Raw genomic sequence first — 21596 nt, 5'->3', positions numbered from 1 at the left:
CGCAGAAAATTATGTCAAGACAAAGGAAACTCATTCAAACCCTAAGAGCTGACGTACAAAAATTGAAAAAATCTCATTCATCTTCAGAATGTGATCAATCGCTGGTAGAAGATTCATTTCTTAAATCTCAGTTGAAGCTAAGAAAAAGAAAACCTATGGGAAGGCGATACACCGAGTATGAAAAAAATTTCGCACTGGCATTGCATTATTATTCACCAAATGCATATCGATACTTGAGGAAGACTTTCTGTCTGCCGACTATTCGCTCCTTACGTAATTGGCTGCAACAATTGGGTGTGGGTCCAGGTTTCAATGGGCAATAATGCAACTGCTTAAGATAAAATCGAGAAGTCTGACACCAGCTCAGAGAGTTGTTTCCATTGTACTTGACGAGATATATTTGAAACAAAGTTTCTCGTATGATGCAAAATCAGATTTATTCGATGGCTTTGTAGAATTTGGACCGTACGAGAGTCAAAATCAAACAGAAAGTGGAGAATTGAAACCCGCAAATCAGGCTTTAGTATTTATGATTAGGGGCTTGCAAACCAACTACAAGCAGATAATAGGATATTTCCTACCTAATAATTCCACGCCCGGTGATGTTCTAAAAGATCTTCTTTCCGAAGCCATCCGCGAGGTTAGTAAATATGTAGCTAATTTCCTAAAGTAGTCGTTAGTGACCAGCCAGCCAGTAATATTAGAATGAGGAATTTATTGGGATGCGAGGTTGATAAACCATTTATTGAAATAGATGGAGAAATTGTGTACTTCTTGCATGACACACCACATCTCCTAAAGTCAGTACGAAACAACTTTAAGCGGCACGACCTTTCGTACAAAGATGAAGTATACAAGTGGCAACATGTTGTTGAACTGTATAATAAGGATAAAGATATGAATCCACGATTATGCCCAAATTTGAGACAAAAACATATAGAACTTCCACCTTTCTCGCCCATGAGGGTTTGTCTGGCTGCACAGGTGCTAAGTCATTCAGTCAGCAAGGCCATAAAAACTCATGTGTCGTTTCAGTCACAACCTGAAGAAGCTCTTCAAACAACTGAGTTTATAGAGCTAGTGGATCGTGGATTTGACTGTTTTAATTCATCGACCATGAACGATGCTAAATCCTCACGCAGGGCTTTACAAACTACTTCTTGTCATTGAACGACTCTACAAAAACTGGAAAGTCTGTTTTCAAAATTAAAAATTCTGAGCGAAAAAAAGACAAACCCACCTTGCTTTAAGGGTTGGATACAAAATATAATAGCTCTACGTCACTTGTGGAGAGATCTGGAACAAAATTTTAACTTTCGGTTCCTGCTTACAAGACGTATAACACAAGACTGTATTGAAAATATTTTCTCTGTCGTGCGTTCTAAGGGTAGTTATAACATTATCCCTGACAGCTGTAAATTCAAGTCTGCCGTCAGAGGAATTATGAGCTGCCAGCTCTTAACACCTTCAGAGAAAGGCAACTGTGAAATTGAAGTTAGTGATTTTTTAGTTACGAAGAAGGAGATTGAAGAAAGTTCATTTAGAATCTGCAGTGATTATCCAGCAACAGAAAACAGTTTTGTAGAAATCGCTGAACTTGAAGAGGACAATCATGATCAATGTATGATTCCAGATAATGCATTAACATATGTGACAGGGTGGGCTTGTAGCAGAATACCACATGAGATTTTCAAACTGGAACTAGCTAGTTTCAAATCTGAAAACTTGACAGGCATTTATCAGCATATTGCAAATAAAAAGTATGACAGTGCTAATTTTCTAATTCCCACAAGTTATTAGTTTCTTTATCTAAAATTATTCGATCAACATTTCACACGCACTTTAGAAAAATTCTTTCATCAAGCAGACAAGGTGTAAAAACCAAGTTAATGGCCCTTACTTTTAAACAAATAGATCAAACTAATTCAGTATGTAAAGATTGTAAACATGTTTTCGTTAATAAGTTCCTTAACGTAATGATCAATTGTTTTGTAAAAAATGAATGTGACAGAGTAAGTTGTAGAACAGTGACTGGAAAAAAGAACAGAAAGGCTAAAATAGTAATGCATCAGTAACCTGGAGAATAGAGAGTTAATGGGACAATTAAGAAGTATGTGCAGTAGCTATACTGTAGCTTTAATGATGTTTTTCACCAATGTGATATCTCTTTTAAAACATCTTATAATATTATTATTAGCATCATAATGTTCGTTCAATAGTTATGACAATTAAATTAACGAGAATGTAAATCTGACCGTTCTGTACTGATTTCTTTAGCTCTCATGTAATATCTAGGAGGGGTTGGAAGGAATTGTGGTAGGCCTATATAGTAATAGGCCTACCACAATTCCTTCCAACCCCTCCTAGATATGTACGCAATCAAATACAGTAGAGAGCTTCGTACGTTATTTGAAGCAATACATATTGGAAGCATTGTTCAAACCAAGCCGCTAGACAGCGCTAGTGTTCTCGTGTCGCCGCCCGACACCATGTTAATCGCGTTGCTTTCCGGTATTAGCTCTCTACAGTATTTGCTGATGGTTTGCCTACTCCAGGCATGCGGAACTCACAAACAAACATTCTTATGGTGGCAGATAAAAAAGTTAAATTTTTTCTTGCACCATGTTAATAATGTCAAAACAAGTGCTTATACAAATTTTTAGCCACTCCACCGCAATTACGAGGCCGTCCAGAAAGCAAATTTCCCTCGGGTCGTTTACAAAAAACCACAATTTGATGGAAAGATTTATTGAAACAGATACAGCAATTGTTGCGCTATTTTTCAACATACTCCCCACTGGAACTGAGGCATTTGTCATACCGTGGGATCAACATCTGTATCCTTGTATCGTAAATCATCCTTCAAGTATGGTTAAAATGTTTGTTAATGAAATGTTTTCTTTATGTTGTAACTTATATTGTGCAGTTACAATAATTAGGCCTATTACAGGTATGTAAAATTATGTAAGCCCTTTGTATAAAAGTATATCAATTGACTAACCGAAATATTGTAGATTTCCTTATTCCTCTTACTTTTATAAAGAGAAAACACTGTAGTTGGCAATCCTGCTGCTGATAGCCTATGTTTTAAGTTACATACATGATGAAATTTATAATACTTACTTACTTATTAACTTACTTACTGACTTACTTACTGACTTACTTACTTACTTACTTACTGGTTTTTAAGGAACCCGGAGGTTCATTGCCGCCCTCACATAAGCCCGCCATTGGTCCCTATCCTGAGCAAGATTAATCCATTCTCTATCATCATATCCCACCTCCCTCAAATCCATTTTAATGTTATCTTCCCATCTACGTCTCGGCCTCCCTAAAGGTCTTTTTCCCTCCGGTCTCCCAACTAACACTCTATATGCATTTCTGGATTCGCCCATACGTGCTACATGCCCTGCCCATCTCAAACATCTGGATTTAATATTCCTAATTATGTCAGGTGAAGAATACAATGCGTGCAGTTCTGCGTTGTGTAACTTTATCCATTCTCCTGTAACTTCATCCCTTTTAGCCCCAAATATTTTCCTAAGCACCTTATTCTCAAACACCCTTAACCTATGTTCCTCTCTCAAAGTAAGAGTCCAAGTTTCACAACCATAAAGAACAACCGGTAATATAACTGTTTTATAAATTCTAACTTTCAGATTTTTTGACAACAGACTGGATGATAAAAGCTTCTCAACCGAATAATAACAGGCATTTCCCATATTTATTCTGTGTTAATTTCCTCCCGAGTATCATTTGTATTTGTTAGCGTTGCTCCAAGATATTTGAAGTTCTCCACCTCTTCAAAAGATAAATTTCCAATTTTTATAATAAAATCGGTAATTTTTGGAGACATACCCTCAATTATAATCATCGCAAATTTATCTTCCCTCAACTTACAATAGAGAAAGAGCATATTTCGTTATGTAGGGAACACTCACTGGTCACTCTTCTGTTGTAACGCACCTGTCCGCATCAGGGCTAGGTCATGATTACACAGAAGCCGCTAATACGTAAACAGAATATTTCAGAAGTGAAATAAATTCCTCCGGATTTAAAAAGTTGTCTCGTCCAAAGCAACACTTGAAAAACTAAACGGACTCTGCGAATTTTCTTGACGTAGGTTCTTTGATACACAATTGATGTGCATTTCTAAAGTTCCAACTTTTTATAAATAAAATGAGCACCATACATTACATCAGAGTCCATTGATCCGTTCAGACGTCTTTGAAAAGAGACGCTAGTCGAATCTATAATATGGCAATTGTAGAACGAAGGAATGTCTGGTTTTTGCGCTCCCGCTGCAACGCGTCGCAAGCGTGCCGCTATTGACCGTGGAAACGTTGGTATGTGCTGCACGCCATCTACTTTCTTCTTGTCTGTCAGAATAAATTATGTGTAATTTTTGTGAAGAAAATGTTTCTGTACGAACTATACAGTTTCATTACAAGTTCATTTTAAATAATAGTGGGATATGATGATAGAGAATGGATTAATCTTGCTCAGGATAGGGATCAATGGCAGGCTTATGTGAGGGCGGCAATGAACCTTCGGGTTCCTTAAAAGTCAGTAAGTAAGTAATGTATTAGTAATATGTGTAATAAATTATTATTTTCTAAGTAGTTACAGTAGGGGAAATGGGAGGAGAAATTTTGAAAGGTACGCGAAAACTTGCCCTCGCAAGGGAGTTCGGGCTGAGAAAACTGAATATGTGAGCTCCAAGCCTGTTGGCCACTTGTCTCACTCTTAATTTCCCTGCTCCACTGAAGGAGCTCTAGAATTTTGATTGATAGTTACAAATACAATTTGGTTTCTTGTTATAAAGGTATAACAATGAACGAAATATTTACTTCTGGTACAGAAAAATTGTTTCGTCTACACTAGCGTTTCTCAAACTATGGTCCGCAGACTACTTGTGGTCCTCGAGTTCTGGCCTTGCGGTCCTTCGAAAATGACAGAAGAAAAAATTAAATTCAAACTAATTGCATATCACACTATAGCTGAAAATCTCAGAGTTTGAAAATGATACATGGCAATCGTCTTACCCTTTTTCTCTCAGTACTAATATTTTATGAAATTTCTTACCCTACCTTCTACCGACTTCCCACTCTACTCTCAGCAACAAAAGAGGGATTTAAAGCACTATGAACGTGGCGTTTCTCGCCATCTTCTCCTGCATATCTGGCGCCGAGCCTGTAACCCAGCCAGGGACCACCCGAATTCATAACAGAGGACCGAAGTAACAGAGGAACCTTTTCATGTATTGATGACTTTCTTAATAGTTTTTCTGATACCCAGTATGCACATTTAAATGTGCACGTACTGTACGTCGACACCAATAATAGAACGTGCCAAATTGCATCTGTACTTATTGAAAATCGGGCATGTTTCTGCATTAATTTTTTTTTATTAATTTTGTAGATGACGATATAAGAAATTCTAGACTCCACCTATTTTAAAATCCGACAGGTTTACTTTTTACACTTGCGTGTTTCGTCTGTAAGTGCCGTTTCAATTTCGCGGGTTTCATACACTCATTCAAAGCAAACAAACAACGCACCGAGGTTTTGGTTCACTCTCATTGCCACACCAAGTCAACCCAAGTTCCAAATAACTCTTGTCATATTTACGAAAGTGTTTTTTCTTTGAATAGCTACCACTAGAATTAGATAAGTATGTCTTTAATGGCACTATAATTAATATAGTTCTTCACACAAAGCTTCTGATATTAGCACTGCCTAAATGAAACTTATCTTCATGTTTCTTTCTTTTCAAAGATCCGGATCGAAGCCAGTTTTCCATTATTTGTAATGGGCACTATTTAACAGAGACGTGGACAACTACTAGCGTAAGAAGGATTTCAAACAATTAACTGCTAACAAGCAAGCGATGAATCAACAATGCACAGAATTTGTTATAAGTTACTTGTGATTGGCTACAAAAAATATAATTAGAAAAGTATTATAGTTAATTAATTCTATTTTAAAATATAAGTATATTGGTATTAAAATATGCTACAAAAATGATAAATTTGCTTTCGAAGGGAACAAGAGTAAGGTGGTCCGCGGAATTGTTCTGACTTAAAAAAGTGGTCCCCACTTCAAAAAAGTTTGAGAAACGCTGGTCTACACAACTCACACTTTGTAATAAATCAAACCGGCACTATGGCCAGAGCTACCTTGCGGCTTTCTCTACAATCTACTTCAGTTTGAGTCGGCTAGGTAGCAGTAAAATTCAGAAACAAAAAAAATTATCCATGGTACACTATCTCAAAATGAAATTTCTGCAGAATTGCAATACTTTTCTCTATAGGCTATTCTGTATAATTAAAAAGTAAAAATAGCTGGAAAGAAGTTATATTAGCAGCAGCAGCATCGTGTTCATCCTTGTGATGGATATGATAACTTAATTCTCAACCAGTTGGAGCCCACTGCAGCTCTCTCGCATAGAAACCTGCGAGATGCCTCCCGCAAAGTCTCAAGGCCGCAAGTCGAACAACATAAAATGTGAAAATGACGGTCGGTATAATAGCAGATAATAGCGAAGCTCGCGTGACACTGAGGGACTGTGGGAAAGGAGCCGGACCTCCGAGTTTTCGACACATTTTCATATTTCGCAGTTTTTACTCGCACAGCTTGCTGGTGTGTTTAAAGTAGTATTTTTATTTTCTCCTCACATCCTGATCCAAATTAGCCAACGTGAGCATTCAGGACACACGCATAGACACAATTTCTAAATGCAAAGACTATGAATTTGTTTTTTCTCTCTCCCTACTCCTTCATAAAGAGCAAGAATATGAGTTTACTCCCCTAAAAAAATATCGTGGTCTTTCGTTAACGAAAGCATCTTGGGGAAGCTTATGTGCAACACATAAATATCTGTAATACTCTTCTTCGTGTTGATGACTCCCATCTCCACAATGTTAGGGACCTTGTAAGTGAAAAAGTTTCTGCTCTGTCAAAATTGAATATCACAGCTATTGATGCTATCAACTGGTCAGGTCGTAAAATTCGTAAACACTTAAGAAATGACGCATTCCAAACTTGGACAAACCATACCTTGCGTGGTAAAGGGGTTATTGTTTATAGTGATCTCCCCAAGGCTAACTCATGGGTAAGCAATCGAAAGGGCCTATCTTCCTCAGAATGGACCAATGCTTTAAAAATGTCAAGCAATATTTCGGCGGTTCGCGCAATACCGGGCAGAACTCTAAGCACAACCCGCTGCCGTCATCCAGACTGTAGCGAGCTTAAAACACTTGGACACGTGCTTGGACAATGCCCCAAAGGCGAGCTGCTGATCAATGCTAGACATCATCGTGAACGACATGCTTTGGCGATATCGTTAAAAACTTTAAATTGGGAGATTCATGAGGAAGTACATTGTGTATCATCAGATGGTTCTTTTAGACGGGCAGACATTATTGCTATCAACGGACGCTTAAAATGGGCTCTTGTTCTTGACCCTACTATCCGTTTCGAAAGAAACCTAAATCAGGCCACCGAGGTTGATATTGAGAAGATGTCCATATAGGAACCTTGTCTGCCGTATCTTTCTCAAAAGTACAACGTCCCTCTTAAACAATGGTCCGTCATTGGTTTGCTGTTTGGCAGTAGAGGTTCAATCACAAAATTCACGTGGAATTATCTTAAGGAACTTCACATTCCTTTTGATTATGTAATGTCTATTCTTATAAATATTATCAAGGATTCTCTTCAAATATTACATCATCATCATCTCTATTTCAATTAATCAACTTATATTTGCCTTCAACAATTAACTTTCTTTTTCTTTAATGTATCACATCCCATTATTATACATGTTTATTGTATTCAGGACCCTTGTGGTCACTCAAAATTCTTTGAGCTGATGTCTTTAATTTAGAAATTTATTTATTATTATTACACTACTGGCATATCCATTACACTATGGAAATCAATCTACAGTTAAGAATTGTTAATATTAACCCTTTCAGTGTTCCGTCCAGGAAATGTTCTGGAGGATGTGAAGGTTAACCTCTAAATAAGTTGAAATTTGTCATCCTGTATTGAAAGAGGTGGAGTGAGAACAAAGTGTGACTGGCAATATACAAGGTGAACCGTAAGTAATATCATTAATTTCAGAAGGTTATTCTTTGAGATGTTTCAAACAAAAAAGTTTAATACAATTTTGCTCGTTTTTGCTTCCTTTTCGAGATTAAAATGGTTTTATATTAAATAATTCATAGCGTGTTTTCGAAAAGCCATTGATTTAATTCCCAGCTAATATGGCATAAACATGGTCCTTATATTCCATAAATTTAGTTTGTACTTACCGGAATGTGAAAGAAGATTTTCCTTTTTAAATGCTGACGCCGACGCTCTACCCATTCTGCTGATCTTTATTAATAATTTGTCGAACACCATTTTCTGTCTTACTAGTTACTGGCTAGAAGGTTTAAGAATTCCTATTTCGCGACGCAGTTTCTTATCCTCGCTTGTAAGAATATTTGAAGTGTTACTGAAATCTGTGTAGCAGTAGTCATCTTCATTATAATTTTTGTCACTTTAAAATATTTTCCAGTAATGTAAAAATTATGTCTGCGAGATTTTTTTTAGTATTTGAACTGTGTAGATACAGAAATATTCAGCGTTTTGGAGTTACATATCTCTGCACCATCAGGAAAGTCAAAGGTAAATGGAAAACTAATCTATTAGATCTGCTGCCAACAGTTTTTCTGCAGGAATGGATAAATTTTATTTGTAAAAAATGAGGAATTATACCTTGATCTTGATGTCAAGAAAGCGACAAAATAACCTAAAGAGGTTTGATTAGTTTATTTAGCAAAATTTCAAATTTTGGTACGTTATTATCCTTTCTATAGAACTTACTTAAGCAAACTGTAAGATATACTATGGGCAATCAGTAAGTTTCCGGACTGCCCTGAATGTATGTAACACATCGAACATAGGAAACGGAGAAGTTATCTAGAACCAGGGAAACGCCTGGAATCTATAGGGGAGAGTCGGGTAGTATCGGACAACGGGTAGTATCGGACAGTGCGTTTCTTTCATCTATCAGCATATGGTAGTGCCTAAATGACATGGTTACGTTTCTCTATGCGACATCACAGAAACGTAACCATGTCAATCAGGTACTATCATCGTGTGGTAGATGAAAGAAACTCATTGTCCGATATTACCCGATGTCCGATACTACCCGACTCTCCCCTACTAAATGCATCATTTGAAAGGTATAGAAGTAAACTAACCATAAGGTGTAGTATATGGAGAGATTGCAAGAAAATTTTCAATAGGTGCTTGACGTGTTTTCACAAAATCACGTGTGGTTGCTCAGTTCTTAAAGACAATCTGACGCTGTTTGATAGACTTACTCAATAGTCATAGCCCCTGAGCACGAGTTCTACTCTTTCAGGGGCGAGCTAAAGTTTCTCTGTATATTTTATAATTTATGTTACAATTATTAGCAAAATAATAAATAAATAAATAAATAGGCATAGAAGCAATGATCTTCAGTGATCCGTGCATGTTTGTTTAATGGTACAATAAATACAAGTGCTACAATATTTAAAAGAAATATTTGTGCCCTTTACGTATCTTAAATGTAGAAACATCCATTGTTTCCGAGCTACGTATCGGTTCCATTTCGACTATCTGGTCAGGCTGGCTGTCAATTATTGCAGTATAATGTCACAAGAAAGCGAGAATCCGTAGAAATGAGGTAGGCCAATGGACTGCATCGTGTGCCATTCTGCTTCACAGCCGTGTCCAGGGGACGGGGCGTGCGTGCCCGCCAAGTCGCGGTTGCAGCGCGTGAGCACGCTGCACGGCATGCAGGAGCTGGCCGTGGTGGAGGAGTGCGAGTGCCGTCGCTCTCCGGGGCGCTGCGCCCGCCAGCCCCACACGCTGCAGCTGTACCCAGGCACGCCCTACGAGACGCACCTCGACGTGGGCATCTGCGCCGGACGCTGCAACTCAGGTGAGTGCCTGCGTGCAACAGTAGAGTTCTGTGACTAGCGCAGCGCCTCTTTGATTGGTTCGCGTGATTTCTACTTCCATTTAGTTCCTAAACTTGAATACAACTGTACAGTAGAGTTGGGACTTGTCTCAAAATTGAGACGATTCAACAAGGCTCATGACAACAATCACCTCCTACATAATAGCCAAATTGGCTAGTCTCTTATATGAGACAACTCATCTCGCCTAAGGTATTCCGTGGTTTTCCTCAGGCGTAAGACAAATGTCGGGATGAGCCCTATAAGAAATGGGCCACGGACCTATATGCCCTTCCCCATATATATTCCACCCTTATTATAAACGATGTATGCCCTAGTTCAGATAATATTAATAGTCTATTAAATATACGAGGTCACTCAATAAGTCGCAATTGAAAGGACAGGGACCTCTCAAATTGCAGATTAGATTTCACGGCGCTTCTTCCGACGGCCTTCACATGCTTTGTCATCGAACAACAGATGACGGCGTCTTGCCATCCTAACGGCAAACACCAGCCAACTCCTCCTCGCCCCGTTCCGTGATCAATTGATCAATCTCAGCCCCCCTCGCGTATGTGGTACCTAAGAGGTTACGTCCAATTTCGGCTTCCCCTTCAAAATTTTCTAGAGCTCCTTCAGGGGAGCAGCGTAACCCGGAGTGAGACTAGTGGCCAACAGGCTTGGAGCTCACATATTTAGTTTTGTACAGCCCCCAACCCCTTGCAAGGACGCGTTTTGCGTACCTTTTAAAATTTTCCTCCCAATTCTCCTTCGATTTTTCGATTTTCGGGGTCGATTCGCACGAGTCGTTCATTCGAGTGACTAATAATAAAGAATACTAAGGGTCGAATTCATAGTCGTCACTTATAAAATGAGGAAACACTTAAGTAATGAACGTTTCCTTAGCACTTATTTCAGATCGTATTGCAGAGACGCTACTCATTCATATGCATTGAGCATTCCCTTGACATCGAAAGAAATATGGCAACATGGCTAGACGTGAGTGCTTTCGCACATTCAGTTGTTTTCCAACGCCTTCAAATTGTTAAATCGGTATAATAGACGGCAAATGTGAAACATTCATAATACTAAAAAATATGTTTGCATTAAATTATGGTAATAACTGACTATGTATTGGTACACAAAACAAAATTATAGACAAACATAATAATTCTTAACTTACATTATTACAACATTGTAAATATTAATTACAACATCAGCAATACTTGCATAAAATTCACGTAAACTGTATCACATATATATAAGTTATGCAGACCACATTATCAACAATTTAAATGTAATAGAATATCTAAGGTTCTGTATAATAAAATACAAATAAATCGAATAATTAAAGGAAGAAAATCTCATCTAAATACAGTAGAGTGCAAATTAATCCGAACAACGTAATTACTTATGAAAAAACACTCAACGGGATAAAAAAGGGTCAAAGACATACCTCAGTAATCTATGTGGCCTCCCTTGTTCCTAATAACAGCTCTGAGACGATTTGGCATGGATTCCACTAATTTCCCACAAATATTCTTCATTTCTTCATCGCGAAACCATACACCAATGAGGGCAGAAATCATCTTCTCCTTTGTAGAACAATTCATTTTTTGCATTCTTCTTTTGCTAATTGACCACAAGTTCTCAATGGGGTTGATGTCGGCTGAGTTGCCTGGCCAGGGGAGTACCTGAATATTCTTCTTGTTGAAGAATTCTGTAGTTTTTCGAGACGTATGGCATGGTGCCAGATCTTGTTAGAACACACCTCTGCCATCCGGAAATGATTTTTGCAGCTGGAGTACGATTCTGGTTTCCAATAAGTGAATGTATTTGTCAGAATTCATCATTCCCTTGATAGGTATTAATGCGCCAGGCCCTTCATGTGTAAAACAACCCCAAAACATTACTTTAGGGTGGTATTTGGGTGCTTGTTGGAGATGAGCTGCTGTTACTTTTTCGGATCCTTTCCGTACGTAAGAAACACGGTGGCCATGGACCTCGAAATGAGACTCATCGGAAAAAAGTACATTCTTCCAGTCATTCACTGTCCAGTGTTGATGTAATTTTGCCCACATTAAGCGTTTTTTTGCACACAACAGGGGTTAGCAGTTGCTTCTTAATAGGCTTACGAGCCCTTCATCCAGCTTCCAAAAGCCTACGCCGCACTGTTGTGACGTGAATATTCGTCCCGGTGGTAGCCATTAACTCGCGGGGTAAGTCGACAGCAGTTAGTCTAGGATTTAATTTACTCTTCCTGACAATTAAACGATCATCTGCAGGTGAAGTCTTCCTTTTCCGGCCACAGTTTCCTTTTTTCTGGGGTGTGATGGATCCAGTCTCCCTGTATCGTTTTATGATCGAATTAACAGTAGCCAAACCGATGTGACATTCTGCAGCAATTTGCCTCTGTGTCATAGAAGAATGCTCTGCTAATGTTATAATTTTAGACCGTTTTCGTGGAGTTGTATCCATGTGTGAAGACGACAGAATGTACACAGGATTGCAGTATTAAGTCTTCAACACAACTGAAATGCTTATAAGTACAAAACGACAGGCAAAATGTCACATATTATAAAAAAAAATAATGACAGACCTTCAACAATGGAATTACACGTACTACAGATGTCAATTAAAGCGGTATGAGCAGCTGTGAGGCCAACAATGACAGAAAATGTAAAAATATGTCGTGTTCGGATTAATTTGCACGCTACTGTAAGAGGACTCGGAGAAGGACGCCAGAATACTTGTAGCATTACCGCGCTCAATGGCGATACCAATGCTCTGACGTAGATATTGACTGCTTCGAGGGTCCCCAGAAAGCTGCACTAAACTTCTGTCTATGGTGGAGATGAGAGCTTTGGCTTCACTGCACCATGATCCAAACGTTTCAACCGCAAAAGGGACAAAAATATGATTATCTCCAAGATGTTTATATTTTTGGTGTTTACTGACAGCGGCACTTTATAATAATCGGCATTATTATCGTAAACAAATACAGAAGTGAATATTACAGAGCTAAAAATTATAAAAAATGATGAGAACGCATTTTACAGAAGAAGAAAGAAGTGAGCTAAGAGAACTAGTTATGAAATGCAAATAAATATAAATATAAATATGCACAAATCAACTGCAAAATAATAAGAAAACCAGAATAGCTTTATGTGTTACAAAAATAAGTTATTATTATTATTATTATTATTATTATTATTATTATTATTATTATTATTATTATTATTATTACATTATTATCAGTTATTGTTGTATTATTACACAAGCCTACCTGAAATGATGCTGAAGCATAAAATCTGAAAGCAACCAGTATTTTAAATTTGTAAGCCTCATGGTTGTATTGTGGTTTTCAATGAGAAACAACAGTGTTCTTGTTGAAACGGTATCTCCTCCTAAATTGTTGGTCATTGTACATCTCTAAAGGATTTTCCGTATTTCTGATATATCTTTTGTTTTGCCGAGACACATGTTAATTTTCATTTGCATTATACAACTCAATAAATTCAATAAAATCATAATCATCTCCCATTGCATATCTAATCAACTGATTACAATAAAAATGAGGAAACACTTGAGTAAGCTGACAAGCTACCTTATTTGAATAAGTGTTCACTTCAGTGGGATTTATGAATTGGAAATTATTGTAAGCAACTGCTTAAGGGTTCCTTACGATAAGTGTTGACTATGAATTGGGCCCTAAGAATCGATTCATGGTACGAGCGGATTGTCGTTCAAAAGAGGCGTAACGAATAGGCATGGTATCGTAACCAACAATACGATTCGATTCTATTTATTTGTTTGAGGTAACCTGTCAGCGGTCATTTCCGAATCGTGCCGAATGCTCCCGAGCGAACAGAGAGAAAGGATTTACGTTATTTTAACAAGGTTGTGTTAAACATCTGCTGATATAGACGACAAACTAACACGCAGCTGATAATAAGCAAAGATTTCTAACACTAATGAACCAAATACTGTATAAATGGTGAAGGAAAGGGTTAAGAGTGAAATAAAAACACTGCATTTGTTAAGTGTGAAGAATAATGAGCACGTATCAGACATTTTCATAGTTAAATGCAAAAAATGTATTTGATTGTAAAGTTGAGTTGATAAATTATAATCCAGTATATCATCAGGAATTTTAATTAGGAAACACTGTCTTGAATAACTTTGTCGACTAATGGAGGTCGTGATGAATTACTTCAGCCAATCAGAAAGAGACCATCCAATGTATCGCCTCTCATGCCATCTATGTGAGAGATGTAGAACGTTTAAGTTCTATCCGTGGTTTGCAAAGGGAAATGTCCTGTGAGCCGTTCCTTGACGATTCAAAAGAATAATAATCGTAATTCCAGACTGAGAAGAATCATGAACGAATAGTTAGAATCGATTCGTAACGTGTAATTGAATCGTTGGAATCTATTTCTGAAAAAGAATCGTGTTGCCCCAACTCTACTGTATAGGAAAGCATAGCCTAAACACTTTTTAAAAGTAGATATTTTAACATGAAACAAACGTGTTAAAAATTGACTATTATAATTACTGCAGCGTGCGAAAAGCACTTTTGACACTGACTTTCAAATGTTGGCGCCGATTGTTAATTGAACAGGTGCGCAAAACCGATCTAACATTCACTTTTTAAGACGGGAGAAAAAAATGAATTTTAAGGGGCGACTCCACTGAAAATCATGAAAATTAAAAAAAAAAAAAAAAAATTGTCGGCTATTTCATTTCTTTATAATGTGTATTTTCATACCTCAAATGGATTTAGTTCAATTTTGATTACAGAATAATATGATTATTTTTAATTAAGGCTGTAAGGGGTTGTGACATTTAAAGAGCTGTCAAAATTATTTTTTCATCAGAATTCTTTTTTACAAATTTATTATTATAAATCTATTAACTTTTTGTTCTAAAGTTGGCGCCCTGAAGTTACTAGATCAATGTAGCGGGGGAGAATTTTAATTCAGATAAATATTAATTTTATTTTCAAATCCATTTGAAGTTTATTTTTTTATTCAACGCTAAATTTTTTATGCCAAATATTAATGAATCTCAATTAAATTTTTATTGCATGTTTCTTTCTAGGCATTTACTTTATTAATTTTTTTTCATGAATTATAGGAAAATGTGTTGGAAGTGAATAAATGAGATATGTCATAAAATGAACGTATACAAATGTTTTCTATATTTCTTGTGAATGTAACGAAAAAAAACGAAGCTTCTACTAAAAACTTGGGTTTGAACATATTTCTAAGAAGATTAGAAAAAAAAATTAAAAAATCAAAAACAAAAACATTTGGGAGTTCAAAATTTGGATTTTGTTAGTCCTTTACATAGTAAATATGCTCTCAAAATTTATTTAAAAAAAAAATGATTAGGATAAAAGTTGTCATTTCCAGTGGAGTATCCCGTTAAATACTGGGTGTTCATTTCAAAGTGTGTCATGATGTCACTGTTGTGAGTCAGCGATTTGAAACGAGTTTCAGCTTTTATGTCAGAGAAGTTGCGTATTAATCAAGGCGTCCAATCTGAATTTGAGAACGTGTACGGTATAACTTGAACGTCGTAGCAACAGATGGCGGTCTGTACGGTCTGTGTGCTACCATAACCTCTTTCGAACTGTGTTTTGCGCAGGCAAGTCGTCGCAGGGTATTTGTTATCATCGGTTGCGTACGGCAACATTCCACAATACAAATCAAATGCTTCGTGTCCGTGTTGACCGTCGAAGTTAATGTCAACAAATACGGAAGTAATCGTCTTAACCCTCTCCCCATATCCCGACAGTAAGAAAAAATTCACCTCAGTACGTGTTTCCAAACAGTTCACATTCCTGCCACTACCGGCGTTACAGTACGTATCGGTAAGTACTCTTCAGAATGAACGCCGTGCTTGCTAGGCAACTTCTCTGGCACATAGGTAATACGCCTCTGTGGAAGTGTAGGAAGATTGAATTCTCTAGGCTCAACGAGCAACATGACGGCATACAGCGAGCCATGACACACTTTGAACTGAACACGCAGTATGCTATTAAGACCAGAGCTGCAGTATAACACAAGAGCAATAACCTGTTGCGCAGACGCGGCGTGCAGACCCGTTCGGAATAGGACGGCAAGCGTGCCGGGGCCGAACGGCGTGCAGTGCCACTCCGTGATAGAGGAGTGCGCGTGCGCAGGCGGCTGCTACCGGATGAGCTCCCTGGAGACCGTGTACGACTACACCGACGTGGCTGACAACGACACGGAGGCGACGCCCGCCGTCAAGGTGAGTCTCAACAAGTGCCCAGCGCTCACTGTTTATTGTTAGCTTTTATCAAAATACATTTTCGTGGCGTACCTTTGGCACTTAATGTAGAAGTAAATTTACAAATCATATTATGTATGTATTTATTCACACTGCAATGGGTATATACCCGGTGGCAGTGGTAACTAATTACACTCAATAATGACAATAATAAAATTATTAATTAAAAATACAATTAATGATAATACTAATAATTAACACTAATAATAATAATAATAATAATAATAATAATAACAACAACAGAGAATATACTAAATTAAATGAAACGATCACTTAAAATAACATTTGAAATATTCTAATTTGTATCTTAAAACTAAGATCGAACTAAAACCCACGAGTATATGTTCATATCTGCACAAGTACCTTTCAACATTACACTCATTTCGCTGTCAACTCACTCACTGCACTGGAACTACGACACATTTCACTGATTCTATCCTGATTTCACTAACACTTCAAAAACATTTCACTGTTCAAATACTTTGCACTGCCACTATAAACTATAAAGCTTCACTGACAGGAACAGGTTTCACTTACACAGCACACTTCACTAACACGACATACTTCTTCACTGATACAACACACTTCACTGACACAACATAATTCTTCACTGATACAACACTTCAATAACAACATATCATTTACACCCTTTAAGTACTGTGTATAATTACCGTCTATTAGTAAGGTCCTTAAGCCTATTTTTAAATGCATTTTTGGTTGTTGGTAAAGCCTTTAGTAAGTCTGCAGGTAAAGCATTCCAGTCCCTGATAGTACGATTGAGAAAAGAAAACTTTCCAGTGTCCGTCCTCTGCCTCTTGATATGCATTTCAATTTTTTTTGTTTTTTTTTGCTACAAAAGAAAAAACTACTGATTCTAGTTAACTGAAGTGTCCTGAATTCGAAACTGTAAGTTATTCATATTTTCCGTATCAAGTCAAGTTTTCTGTAATTTTGAAAAGACAAATGAAAAAATGTCAAAATTGGAAAAGTTCATGATTAAAAAAATTAAATTAGGTATTAAAGGTTATTGAATCAGAGCCTGTTTTCAGATTTTCTCTGTCGAGCTAGGTTTTTTTTCTGTAATTTTCGAAAATAGAAATGAAAAACTTCAAAATTTAAACAAGAATTTAAAAAACGACAAATGAGGTACATAATTTCTAAAAACATATTTCAGATCTGTAATATAACATTAGAACTGTATAATAGTACATTATGTAACGAGCCTATAATGGTAGTAATTAAGACGCGAGTATGTTTATGAAACTCGCTTGCGCTCGTTTCATAATTTTAATACGAGCGTCTTAATTACCATTATAGTCAAGTTTCATACGACTTTTTATGCTCGACCATATTTCTAACTTGAAATTATTCATAAGTATTCATGTTATTCTTATCTGACTGGGGAGTAGAACTGACCTTGTGCAATATCTCGTAAATTGTGAGATGTGCGCAGACGCGAAAGTATTGATTTTTTCCGAGAAACAAATGTCATTGACCTTGATATAATCTAGAGAGTAAAATAAACATTAATCTTGATATAACCTTGAAATTGATTTAGATATTGAAAACGAGATGACAAATTTAATTTATTTGAATATTATTTACAATTAACGCTAATTATTATAGTAACAGAACATAACCTTCTGCGACAGTATTGGATTTCCAGCCTCCGTGACGTTTCGCTAGTTCTCTTTCGATTGCATATCCGAGAATAATCGATACTTGCACTTTCATTTTGCTACAATGGTGTTTTCTGATTGGTGGAACACCTGAACTTTAATGCATAGGTGTACTTTAATGAGGTCCATTAAAGGGCTGCTACCAGGTGTATAATTACTACATTTCGGCATGGTCGAGCATAAAATTAGTTATTAAACTTTAAATTATTAATAAAAATTATTTTATACAATTAATATAGTACTATATTATTATATTATAGTATTATAAATTATTATTAAAAATTTATTACATCCATTCAGATGTCTAAAATGTTGCTCGAAGCATTGAGCCGTTTTGGAATTCTGCTCTTTGGCGGAAAGTAATTTTATTTCACCATTAAGAGACTTTCTTTTCACAATATCTCTTGTAGGTATTAATCTGAGCATTAAATATCTAGCAATCGACTCCTATGCTCTTGTCTTTTGATACACTTATGACATCAGTTTTTGTTTTCTTACAGCCTTTCATTATCTCAACTATCTTAAGTGTATCTTCTATCTTACAGTTTTGATTTATAATTCCTTTTGATTTACCCATTTCTCTATAATAAACTCCGTAAAGATAATAGTGATGTTTAGAAATATTTCAACGATTACTGGTATTGTGAATATACTTTATAAGTCGTTCCATCTTTTTCGGGGTCTTCCTCAGCTTCTCTTTCCTTCAGGCAATTCATCTCTTGCAGTTTTAACATCCATCCTCGAAACATGCTTGCCCCATTCCCTACTCCATCCCATACCCATTCTCTAACCGGTTGTATATGGCACTGGTCTCTAATACTCTCACTTCTAATTCAATCAAACTTTTTCCTATTATCTTCCTTGTTCTCATTTCTACTTTTTCTAACAGCTGTTTTGTTTCTGTTGCGTCAACGAAGACTTGAATTCGATTTCACTGTGGGCACACAAATTTGGATTAAGGTTAAATCCAGAGAAATCGCAAGCAATCGTAATGGGACATAATCGTCTACGAAGCACTCTTGATAGTAGTACTATACCACATATAATATTGAATGGGATTATTGTTAAATACAGTGAAACAGTTAAAAACCTTGGCATTTTTATGGATGGCGATCTAAATTGGAACACTCAAGTAACACACATTTGCAAAAAAAATATTTTCTCAACTTCACTCCTTGTTTCATATGAAAGAATTTCTACCACTTAGTCTAAAAAAAATCTTATTCAGACGCTTGTAATGCCCATTTTGATTATTGCTAACTAATGTAAGTTCACTCTTAGCTGAGAGACTACAACGTGTTCATAATGTGTGCATACAATTCATCTGCAATACTCGTAAATTTGACCATATAACACCTTCCCTCCAGTTACTTTCATGGGTGCGTCTGAAGGAACGAAGAACAATACATTCACTGTCTCTTCTGTTTAGAATCATGCATAACTTACTTCTACTCCGAATTATCTGTTATCACGCTTTCAATTTCTTACAACTCTTCGAAACCGACATCAAGCACTTCTTTCTATCCCTCATCATAGAACGTCTTTATACTCATTTTCCTATACTGTAGAAATACCTCGCCTCTGGAATTAGTTACCTAATGACGTCAGGGACTGCCGGACTTTATCACAATTCAAAATTAAATTGGAAAATTTTGTCTTAGTTAATGTTTTTAGGTACTGCTAGAAGTATTGATTTGTGCTTTTTTTTCTTTTTCTTTTTCAATCTAGATTAAAATTCCAAGTTTCTTGTTTATGTTAGTTGATTAGTTAGGATACAATTAATTATGATACTTAATCACTCCTTAAAGTTTGTGTGAATGCAACCTGTATATATTTTTGTGCGGCTTTACTTTGTTTATAGTGTTTCTCTCTCTCTCTCTCTCTCTCTTTATTTCTTGTGTAGCTTTACTTTGTTTATAGTGTATTTTCTCTCTCTCTCTTTATTTCTTGTGTAGTTTTACTTTGTTTATAGTGTATTTTTTCTCTCTCTCTTTATTTCTTGTGTAGTTTTACTTTGTTTATAGTGTATTTTTTCTCTCTCTCTTTATTTCTTGTGTAGCTTTACTTTGTTTATAGTGTATTTTTTCTCTCTCTCTTTATTTCTTGTGTAGCTTTACTTTGTTTATAGTGTTTTTTTTTCTCTCTCTCTTTATTTCTTGTGTAGCTTTACTTTGTTTATAGTGTTTTTTTCTCTCTCTCTTTATTTCTTGTGTAGCTTTACTTTGTTTATAGTGTTTTTTTCTCTCTCTCTCTTTATTTCTTGTGTAGCTTTACTTTGTTTATAGTGTATTTTTTCTCTCTCTCTTTATTTCTTGTGTAGCTTTACTTTGTTTATAGTGTATTTTTACTCTCTCTCTTTATTTCTTGTGTAGCTTTACTTTGTTTATAGTGTATTTTTTCTCTCTCTCTTTATTTCTTGTGTAGCTTTACTTTGTTTATAGTGTATTTTTTCTCTCTCTCTTTATTTCTTGTGTAGCTTTACTTTGTTTATAGTGTATTTTTTCTCTCTCTCTTTATTTCTTGTGTAGCTTTACTTTGTTCATAGTGTATTTTTTCTCTCTCTCTTTATTTCTTGTGTAGCTTTACTTTGTTTATAGTGTATTTTTTCTCTCTCTCTTTATTTCTTGTGTAGCTTTACTTTGTTCATAGTGTATTTTTTCTCTCTCTCTTTATTTCTTGTGTAGCTTTACTTTGTTCATAGTGTATTTTTTCTCTCTCTCTTTATTTCTTGTGTAGCTTTACTTTGTTTATAGTGTATTTTTTCTCTCTCTCTTTATTTCTTGTGTAGCTTTACTTTGTTTATAGTGTATTTTTTCTCTCTCTCTTTATTTCTTGTGTAGCTTTACTTTGTTCATAGTGTATTTTTTCTCTCTCTCTTTATTTCTTGTGTAGCTTTACTTTGTTTATAGTGTATTTTTTCTCTCTCTCTTTATTTCTTGTGTAGCTTTACTTTGTTCATAGTGTATTTTTTCTCTCTCTCTTTATTTCTTGTGTAGCTTTACTTTGTTCATAGTGTATTTTTTCTCTCTCTCTTTATTTGTTGTGTAGCTTTACTTTGTTTATAGTGTATTTTTTCTCTCTCTCTTTATTTCTTGTGTAGCTTTACTTTGTTTATAGTGTATTTTTTCTCTCTCTCTTTATTTCTTGTGTAGCTTTACTTTGTTCATAGTGTATTTTTTCTCTCTCTCTTTATTTCTTGTGTAGCTTTACTTTGTTCATAGTGTATTTTTTCTCTCTCTCTTTATTTCTTGTGTAGCTTTACTTTGTTTATAGTGTATTTTTTCTCTCTCTCTTTATTTCTTGTGTAGCTTTACTTTGTTTATAGTGTATTTTTTCTCTCTCTCTTTATTTCTTGTGTAGCTTTACTTTGTTCATAGTGTATTTTTTCTCTCTCTCTTTATTTCTTGTGTAGCTTTACTTTGTTTATAGTGTATTTTTTCTCTCTCTCTTTATTTCTTGTGTAGCTTTACTTTGTTTATAGTGTATTTTTTCTCTCTCTCTTTATTTCTTGTGTAGCTTTACTTTGTTCATAGTGTATTTTTTCTCTCTCTCTTTATTTCTTGTGTAGCTTTACTTTGTTCATAGTGTATTTTTTCTCTCTCTCTTTA

General features: G+C 35.9%; 1 protein-coding gene across 1 annotated transcript in view; it reads left to right on the top strand.

Annotated features, from left to right (window-relative positions):
• The window catches only part of LOC138711171 (uncharacterized), a 116779-nt gene that overhangs the window by 82179 nt on the left and 13004 nt on the right, over window positions 1-21596 (top strand). The window contains exons 4-5 of the mRNA XM_069842526.1: window positions 9762-9978; window positions 16086-16270. Coding sequence (XP_069698627.1) covers window positions 9762-9978; window positions 16086-16270 — 402 coding nt within the window. The remainder of the gene's footprint in view (window positions 1-9761; window positions 9979-16085; window positions 16271-21596) is intronic.

The sequence above is a fragment of the Periplaneta americana genome, chromosome 12 (assembly GCF_040183065.1).
Source record: "Periplaneta americana isolate PAMFEO1 chromosome 12, P.americana_PAMFEO1_priV1, whole genome shotgun sequence".
Taxonomy (NCBI): Eukaryota; Metazoa; Arthropoda; class Insecta; order Blattodea; family Blattidae; genus Periplaneta; species Periplaneta americana.
The sequence above is the reverse complement of the archived record's forward strand: the minus strand, read 5'-3'. Positions and strand labels throughout refer to the sequence as shown.